Genomic DNA, 9,640 nt, shown 5'->3' with positions numbered 1-9,640 from the left:
CAGAGAATTATTACTTTCTCACGAAACTTCTCTGACCCCATCTGGACTAGGCCCCCCTCTTATAATTCTTTTCACATCTTACAGTTTTCCTTTGTAGCGCTTACCAAATTTGCAATTACCTATTCATTTGTATGGCTATTTGTGTCATATCTGTCCCCTCTGTTATATCATAAGCCTAATAAGGGCCCACAGGGATTATGTCTCTGCTGTTTACTACTGTGTGACAGGCACGTAGATATCTTCATTGAATGAATAAATCAATTGATGAAAGAAACAATGCCTGGTATCCTGTCAGTTCTGACAGGTGGGAAGGAATCAGCCTTTCTGGACTGCCGGTTCAGGATGCTGAATGCTGTGGGAGCCCTTATTTGTTCCTCACAGGAGAGAAACTGAAGTTCAGAGAGGTAAGTTAATTTGCCTGAGGTCACACAGCTAGAAAGGGACAGAGCTTGGCCTGGAATGAGGTTTCTGCAACTCTACTGTAAGTTCCCGCCACTCACTGCCTGTCTGAAGATATGGCCTTGACCAGCTTGCACTTCTGGCCACACAGCTCTGACTCGGGTGGGCTCACCTCCTCTGTGTTCACTTCATGAAGGGCCCAACTTCATTTAGAGACCAAGGCAGCAAATGGAATATTACAAGGGCAAGTTAGCCATCAAAGTGCCATTCTAAAGGCCAGGAAGTTTAAAGTGGTTCCTTATTTCACAATAAGGTGGGCTTTTAGGAAAACTAAGTGTTATCCTTGTATTCTAATGACCGAACACTTTACAGTTTTCTTCTCTGTATGCTTTGTAAGTTTTTAATTACTCATGATCATAAACCAATTAATTACAAACGGTGGCCTGTGGATTATGGCACATCTCCCAAATTGGCCTCTTTCCACTTTGCTTTCTCATACTGCTGCTGAGTCCCAAGTCCCTCCCTCATCATGCCCATAATTGAAAAGTCCCCTAATGCCCATCATAGAGGTCACAGATCCAAAGGATGGTGGCTTCTGCCAGTATCTTCAATTTCAGCAAGTCCTAGAGGACGGCAGTGGCTTATGTGACATCACACAGCATGTTAGGACAGACTCTAGGTCTTCCCTGATCTGGCTTCAACTTACCTCCTCTGCTCTCTTTCTAACCACTCATGCCTCTACTCTCTAGTCACTGCTTACTTTTTCATTTATTTACCTCGTACTTTATTCACTAGTTGTGGAGCGTGGGCTCAGTAGTTGTGGCTCGCGGGCTCTAGAGCGCAGGCTCAGTAGTTGTGGCCCACGGGCTTTGTTGCTCCGCGGCATATGGGATCTTCCCGGACCTGGGATCAAACCCGTGTCCCCTGCATTGGCAGGCGGATTCTTAACCACTGCGCCCCCAGGGAAGTCCCTGGAACAAAGTTTTTGTCCCACCTGTGCTCAGGACACATCAGAGAGAGCGTTAAAAAGGAATCAGTCAACCTGGCACAGAGTCACAGAGCAGTCAAAATCCTTCTAAGAAAAGCAAGCCCAGGGAGATCCTCTTTCTATGGGTCATTTGGGATGCGATGATTTTGGTATTATTAGGAAACTGCCATTTCCTCATAGCTTAATGCAGTTTCGGTCCTCTGTGTGCCCTAAAAGCTGGGTTTAAAATCTTTCCCAATCCAGATACAAAACCCAGGAGCTGTAGAGGAAAATATTGGTAGATTTGACTTCATAAAAGGTAAAAATTTTGTGTGACAAAAGATACCAAAACCAAAACTGAATGACAGACTGGAAGAAAATAATTGCAAACCGTAACACGTATTTTAACATTCTAACAGAAGGAATATCTGTAATGCATAAAACCTCCTATAAATCAGTAAGAAAAAGACAAATCCAAAGGACAAAACATATAAGCAGGTAATTTCAGAAGAAATGGAAACACAAAATGCTCATCTTCAGTAGTAATTAAGGGAATACAAATTAAAACAGGATCCCATTTTGTTTGCCCATAAAATTGGCAAAAACTAAAAAGATTTATAATATTTAATATTGGCAAAGGTAAAGGGAAATTGGCAGTTTCTTCCATTGATAGTGAGAATGTAAACTGGTGTAGTCTTTTTAAAGGACGTTTTGGCAGTATTTGTCACTATTTAAAGTATGCTTACCCTTTATTACAACAATTTCACTTTTAGGAATCTATACTACTTAAATATGTCCACATGAAGGCAAAAATGGAAGGATGTCCACTGCAATAATGTTTGTGATAGTGAGAAAGCACTAATAATATCTAACATTTATTGGGGGCTAGCATTCTTCTAAGTGCTTTGTAACAAACATGATGAGGAAACTGAGACACACACAGCTAGTGTGTGGTAGTGGCAGGATTTTAGCCCAGGCAATGTTTCTAGAGCCTGTTCTTAACCACTATGCCCTCTAAAGAGGATAAATGAAAGTATGATACATCCACACTATGGAACATAGCACAGCAGTTAAAAAGAAAGAGGTCGATCTCTGTGTACAGACGTGGAGATGTCTCTAAGACATATGATTAAAGGGAAAAAAATCTGTTGCAAAACACTGTGATATGGTATAACACTATATATGTGGGAAAAAGATACACATATGGGTGTATACAAATACATATGTATGAGAATGGATAAAGGCCTTGAATGATAAGAGAATGTGTGTGTGGGGAGATTTGGGAGAGTGATTTTTCAAGCTATGTTTATATATTTCTGGTTTGTGTGAACTTTTACAAGAATGTATTTGTGCTCTCTTTAGGTAAAACAAGAATTGTCGTACTGACCAAAAGAAATAAAGGTTTAACTCATATCAAGAGATTAGTCTTCTTTTCTTCCATGTAGACAATGGTGTAGGTCTTGGATAAAAATCTTCTCCACTGTGGCTTTTTCTAGCCTATGTAAATGGCCATATGCAGAAGGTGCCCATTATCTGTGTCTTGTTGATCATTACCTTTTTCTTTTTAAGTAAGGTTTTCATGTCCAGTATGTGGGATCATGGCTTTCTCTTAGTCCACCAAGCTCCATAAAAATATATGGCCAGACAGTTGTTGAAAAATTAATTTGAAAACTGCACATGGTGTTCCTTTTGCTTTGCATATTATATTGTCATCAGGTAAAAGGATTGGTAATCATGGATTATCTCATTATTTTACTTCAGTGCAGAAGCAGGTGTAGTGTCTAGCTCACTCTGTCCTCTTGGTGTGGTCTGTGGAGGTATGAATGAGTCACTCAACATACACACTTAAAGGACTGACCTTTGACCAGAAGTCAGTGTTACTATCTGAGAGGAAAAAGCTGTATTGGATCCTCCAGGACCCCTTCCTGCCTAGTCCAAGTGAGGGTGGCTTTAACACCAAACGAATGATGAGACTCCTGGAAAACTCACTGAATTGAAATGTTACTTTTATAAGGTTAGGCCTTTGGAACTATGTTGCCCTTTTATGGGCTTCTCTCTGACATGCCGGTGAAAAAGGTTCTTAAGATTTTTACTACTTAATGGATTATCAGTGTAGATTTTTGGAGTGGCCCATCTATCTTATGACAGTTTTTCAGTTTTTGACATTGAAATGTTCTCTTAAGCATCATCAAGGAAAAATAAAAATCCCATTCACTTAAAAACAACTGTATTCACCTCTTGTTCTTACAGCTACTCATTTTACATAGTTTTGAGTAGTGTGTACAAACTAATTTTTGTCCTCGTTGTTTATTCAACCTTATTTCCAATACATCTTTTCATGTACTTGCCAAAATTTGACGTGGACTTGAATCCTGCATACCTGCCAGGATTCCTTCTGTTAATGTGACAGAACTTGTTTGGATTATTCCCCAATTGTTGGACAATTGGGTCCATTCCCAGGTTTTGGTCATTATGAACATTCTGAATAGCCCTGCTATAAACATCTTTATGCAAGTTCTCCCCCCACCCCCCCTTTGGATCATTTCCTTAGAAATGTACTTCCTTAAATGGGTTTACTGGGTCAAAGGGGCTCAATGAACAGTTTTACAGCTCTTGGCACATACTTTTCAGATTGCGCCCTGGGTGGATCTGACCAATGGCAAGGGCCGCGAGAGGCAGGAATGTGGACGAGCGGCCCCTATGACCGCCCCTCTTCCGCCCCCCCAAAAGGCAAAGACCTCGAGAAGGTCTGCGGAGGAAAAGCATTTTTCTATCGCCCTCTTGTTCTCTTCAGGGTTGGTGTTGAAGCCCAGCTGGGAAGGCGACTGTTAGGGATGCGCAGAAAGTCTTCCGGGAGTCCAGGACTCCTGCCCTGGGGACAGAAGCAGCTCTTCCAGGCCCTCTTGCCCCAGGACTTGGATTCCAACCGCCCGTCCTCTTCCAGTTTCCGATTCCCAAGGCACACCCTCCCGGCCTTTCCACTAAAATCTTCGTGGCCCAGACAGGCCCCCTGCAAGCGCAGAGCTCTGCAGGCGAAGGCAGCGAGTGGCGGTCGCTATTATTTTGGCGCGGGTGATGCAAGGCCCGCATAGCTGCGCGCTGAGTCAGCTGGGGCCGGGCGGAGGCGGGGGGGCGCGGACCGACCCATCCCCCCACTACAAGCCGCCCGCCACCCCCCACCCCCCCGGCCCCGCGCCGGGTGCGGCCGGGCCGGGCTGGGCCGGGTCGGGGCGGTGGGGGTGGGCCTCCGAGTCCGCGGGGTCGTCCGCCCGGGCAGAGTCAGGCGGGAGCGGAGCCGCGGGCCGACCGGAGCCCCCGGCGTGCCCTCCCCTCCCCCAGCTGGAGCTCGCGGGTCAAGTGAGGCGGTGACCGCGCGCCCAGCCATTTACCCTCTGAGAACTCAAAAAGGGGGAGGAGGAAGCGGAGAAGAAAAGAGACTCAAAAAGGAGAAATGCGAAGCCAAGCAGACAGGAGGAAACGATAAAAAACGAGGAAAGGGGCGAGAGGAGGCGGAGGCCGGCGGGCGGGGGGGGTGGCGCGCGCGCGCGCGCGCGGGGGCGGGGCGGGGCGAGCGGGGGCGCGCCGGCAGCCGCGGGCCGAGGGGCTTGTGGGTAGCGGCTGCGCGCGGCCGTAGACAGGCGCCGCGCGGGAGTGTGTGAGGGGCGCGGGCTTGTGGGACTGAGGCTGCCGACGGCGGTCATGGGAGCGGGCTGGGGGCGGCCGTAGTTGTCGGAGCCTGGGCTTCAGCTTCCCCGAGCCCCAGAGGGCGGGACAGTCCCGGCCCGGCGGTGGCGGCGCCACTTCCCCGCTCCCGCCCTCGGGGTCCTGAGGGAGCTCGCGGCGGAGGAACGGACCGGGCGGCGCGAATCTGACTGAGGGGCGGGGACGCCGTCTGTTCCTCGCCGTTCTCGGCCGGGCCTGGCCGGCCTCTCCGACACCCCCAGGTCCCGGGGCGCTGAGACCCGAAACCGGAGCTCGAGGCGGGCGGTGGGCCCGGGCGGAGCCCCGGCCGGAGCCGGCGGTTCGAGGGCGGCGCTAGGCCCCGAGGCGGCCGGGCCGGAGCGCGGGGAGCGGGGTGCGGGCCCGGCGGTGGCGGCGGCATGAGCCGGCCCCCGCCGACGGGAAAGATGCCCGGCGCCCCCGAGGCCGTGTCGGGGGACGGCGCGGGCGTGAGCCGCCAGAGGAAGCTGGAGGCGCTCATCCGAGACCCTCGGTCGCCCATCAACGTGGAGAGCTTGCTGGTAGGTGGCCGGGGCCCGGGAGCCCTCTCTGCTAACCGCTCACACCGCCGATTCCCCCGACTGCCCACCCCTCCGTGCCCACCCGTCGGTGGGGGGAGGTCTCGCCCCACCCCGCCCAGCTTCCGGCAGCCGGGGCCCGGGTCGGAGACCAAACATTTCTGCGACTAAGTTCCGGGAGTAGAGACCCACCTTTGATTCTTCCCTTCTGTCTCCTGGAGCCGGTGTCATCCCCGGCTGGCCCTTTCTTGGAGCTCTGGGAGGAAGCACCCCTCTTCTCCTTCCCGCCTGCCCTGGGGGTTTGGGGAGGTAGGGTGGAAGGTACGCTGTCCTTCAGGCACCAGGCTAGCCCGTTTGCAGAGCGTCATGCTGCGTGGGGACGTGAGTCCGAGGAAGCGAGAAACCTGGGGCTGTCGCTATGGGCAGTACCCACCTGGGGTACAGGACAAAGAGTTCAGTCTGAAATCTTGAAACACACAGCTAAGGTTTTCCTGTTTTCAGTTGTGTTTGAACGTTGCTAGTTGCAATTTAGTGCATTTTAATTTATGTAAATTTAATTTACGAGATTATTGCACCAGAGCTAAAGAATCCATCTGAATTGTAGAATGGAATCAATCTCTCCTTTTCATTGTATCTCTTTCCTGAGATGGCCTTTGAAATCCAAATTGATAGCCACGTAACGTCTGCTAGTTGGCTTTGTTTAAGAAAGGGACATGATTTACAGATCAGAAACGCACTGTAGAATGCTTGTTTATTTCTTGTTTTTGTTAGGATAGACTGTTGTATTTCACAGACTCTTTGATTAGTAGGCAGTAGAGATGCATTTATGGGAAAAGGGGGTGTGGGTTTTTACCCTGGAGAGGAGAAGAAAGCGAAAAAGATGCGCTGGATGTTAAATTAACCCTGGACAGCTAGAATTCAGGTAGATGACCCTTGGATCCTTCAGATACTCCCTTCCAGAACTCCTGTTCAGCTCTACTCCCTGACAGGAGAAATCTATTGACTGTATGATGAGAAAAACTGTCTCCTCCCTTTCCAGTGACTGACTGACTTTCCTTCAGAAGCTGTTGGTTATCCTTTGAGGTTTCTGGAATCATTTGCAGAGTGACTCAGTACCGTTTGGCTGAAGTGCAGGAACTGACTAAAGAGTGTCTTTCTGTACAATGCACAGAATGTAGTGATGTTCTGTACTCTGTAAGACGCGTTTGACATTTCCTTTTCCCGATTTTCATATTAGTGGGTTGTTCATATGTTTTCATGGGAGCATGGCACTATGAATAGTGTTTAGAAGTCTTCAGTTGGGGATAGGATTGGTTGCATGAAGGGCATAGCTTTTCCAAGGCCAAAGCAGAGACTCTGGGCTTCACTCCCAGCATTTTCGCTTTGGTATTTTGCTAGCAAAACTTTGACCTAAGGCCAGAGAGTTCAGTTAAAAATAGTACAGCAAATCTCAAGTATTCATCAAGTTCATATTCAACCTCAGATAGAAATTTTTTACACTTCACTTTCATCTCTTGGGTCTTTACTGATGTTCATCATAATTATTAGGGTTATTATGAGCTTGAGCCTAAGCTATTTATACATGGTAATGAGCATACATTCTTTTTTATTAAAGTGTTTTCTAAATTATTAAAATGAAGGCTGTTTTTAAAAAAGGAAACATTACACATGCTCAGTAAACAATCTGGTCCATTCATTTATTGAGTGCCTAATACCGCCAAGACACTTTACACCTTTATTAAGGTAACATACTACTGGTATGCCATCAGATGCTGCTGACTGGACGGATTTTGTTTTTGCTGTTTTTAGCTGATTAACTGTTATGGTTCTGAGTTGCAGTAAATCTTATCAGGCCAAAAATTGTCCTTTACTCTTTGAGGTTGCTGGTGTTTTCTATTGCAAAATGATGAACTGAAGATTTTTTCTAAACCATGTTATAGTAAGTTAGCTTTAAAATCATGTGTATTTCACTGTATCAAGTAGTAGAACGAATTAATTTTTAAAATTGTGGTAACGTGTACATAACATAAAATTTACTGTTTTAACCATTTTTAAGTGTACAGTTCAGTGGCATTGATTACATTCACATTATTGTGCAAGTATCACCGCTAGCCATCTCCAGGGCTTTTTCATCTTTCCAGACAGAAATTCCAAGAATTAATTTTTAAAAGAGTGTTATAAAAACATATTTCCTGAAATAATGGTGCAGATCACTTTAAAGATTTGAAACCTTACCCTTTAGCCTTCATGTCACAATTGATCATTGTTTTACTGCGAATGGCATTTCTTTTGGTTTTATTATAGAAAATATTTTTCCTTTAACAGAGAAAATTTAAAGTAATATAATCTGATAAAAACACAGTCACTAATCTTAGTTACTTATTCAGGAGCTTAGAAAGTACCATTTAAAATTGTATACTGCCTAAGATGACAAAAGTAAGAAGATGAAGTATACCAGAAATTACTGTATAATAGTTACTATATGGGTACTGTAGGCTAGGCCTAGAAGGTAAAACTTTTTGTTGGAAAAAATATTATATAACATGTAAAGTGCTTAGCTCAATGCTTGGTACATAGTAGTGCTCGTTAAATTTAGCTCACTTCTGTGTGCATTTAGCATATTTTTAGGTAAGTGCTTTATATTTCCTTTGAAAAGGAAAAGGTTTTATTGGCAACTATTTCTTGCTATAAAATTCTGAATGAGTAGCATTATCTTTTGAATTTGCCATCAGAAAAGTGCTAGCAATCATCAGGCATACCTAGAACTGGATTCCAAGACTGTCCGTATAGAGACTAAATTGTCTTTTTTTCTCTGCATCAGCTCGTTTTATGGAGGCTTTATATGGGTCCTTAAGATTAATCTGAAGAGAATATATCCCTTTGTGGTTGCAGATTGTGAGTTGCTTGGTATTATTTAAAAATAGAGTTTTGAGAGAGATTTGCTTCTGTAATACTTTTTTTTTTTTTTTTGGAGGGAAGGATTGTCAGTAGTGTGCTTTTGCAGTGTTTGAGACTTTGGGGTAAATACCCATGCTTTGTTGTCAAGACTAAGCTTCTGATACTGCTTACCCAAATGTTATGGTAAAAAGAATTGTCCTTTAGTGTTATGATGGAGAGATGTCTTTCTAAAGGTCTGTGCTTTTGTGTTTTGATTTATTTTTTTAGGAGAGTAAATGATTGTTATAACTTGTGGGATTCAGGCTTGGGTAAACTGTTCCATAAGGCTGGTGTTGATGGGGAAAGGTGATTAAAAATTTACTTATGATTTTCAGCCACTTAGAATACAAAACACTTTGATTTTATTATACCTGTAAACTATGTGAAAATATTTCTTATCACAGTGCTAAGATTTTCAGCTTGGTGATGGTTATTTGCTTATTTAAAATAAAATTGTATGTGCATTTTTCCCCCACTATATAACAAGTGTGAATATGATAAAGATACAAAAGTGAAATAGAATAAAAATTGAATAAAGAAGGTTTTATATGTGTTGTTCTTTTGTGAAATAAATGTTGGGCATTTATAGCATAAATGGGATTATATTACTTTGAAACTTGCATTTTGATGGTCAGGAAATCTTTAAAGAAAATGAATTAGCTAGAGAAGTTGAAAAAAGTAATGTATAGAATTTACTAGTTAGGTGAAGTTGAACCCCTTTGAAAGTACAGGTCCACAGTCCCTCCCCCACAGTTCTGATACATAAAGAGCTCTGAAAACCTAGTTTTTGGTAAAACTTATTTGATGTAACATCTGACCTGATCTGATGTTACAGTATTTTAGGCGAGTCATCTCTCTTGGTGTAAATAGTAATAGCTTTCCCTGGAGAAATATTAGTGTTTGATTTCGGGGTGCTACCTCAGACTCTCCAGAGGGTTTTCGGGAATATACTGTATATAGTATATGTACTTTATTACTATTCGAAAATCCAAAAAACTCTGAATTTGGAAACATCTTGCCCCACGGTAAGGCCAACATAGACTAAGTAAGGAAATATTGACTTATATACACCTTAAATAGTTGTAAAGAAATAGTGGAT

At 44.5% G+C, this 9,640-nt stretch overlaps 1 protein-coding gene across 1 annotated transcript in view; it reads left to right on the top strand.

The window, feature by feature from the left end:
* Positions 1–5,007: 5,007 nt before the first annotated feature.
* ROCK2 (Rho associated coiled-coil containing protein kinase 2) overlaps positions 5,008–9,640 on the top strand; it is a 136,926-nt gene continuing 132,293 nt past the window's right edge. The window contains exon 1 of the mRNA XM_061210446.1: positions 5,008–5,607. Within this exon, the coding sequence (XP_061066429.1) occupies positions 5,467–5,607 (141 nt within the window). The 5' untranslated portion in view covers positions 5,008–5,466. The remainder of the gene's footprint in view (positions 5,608–9,640) is intronic.

Source organism: Eubalaena glacialis, chromosome 14 (genome assembly GCF_028564815.1).
Source record: "Eubalaena glacialis isolate mEubGla1 chromosome 14, mEubGla1.1.hap2.+ XY, whole genome shotgun sequence".
NCBI classification, from domain to species: Eukaryota; Metazoa; Chordata; class Mammalia; order Artiodactyla; family Balaenidae; genus Eubalaena; species Eubalaena glacialis.
Note: the sequence above shows the minus strand (reverse complement) of the source record. Positions and strands in the feature narration are given on the sequence as shown.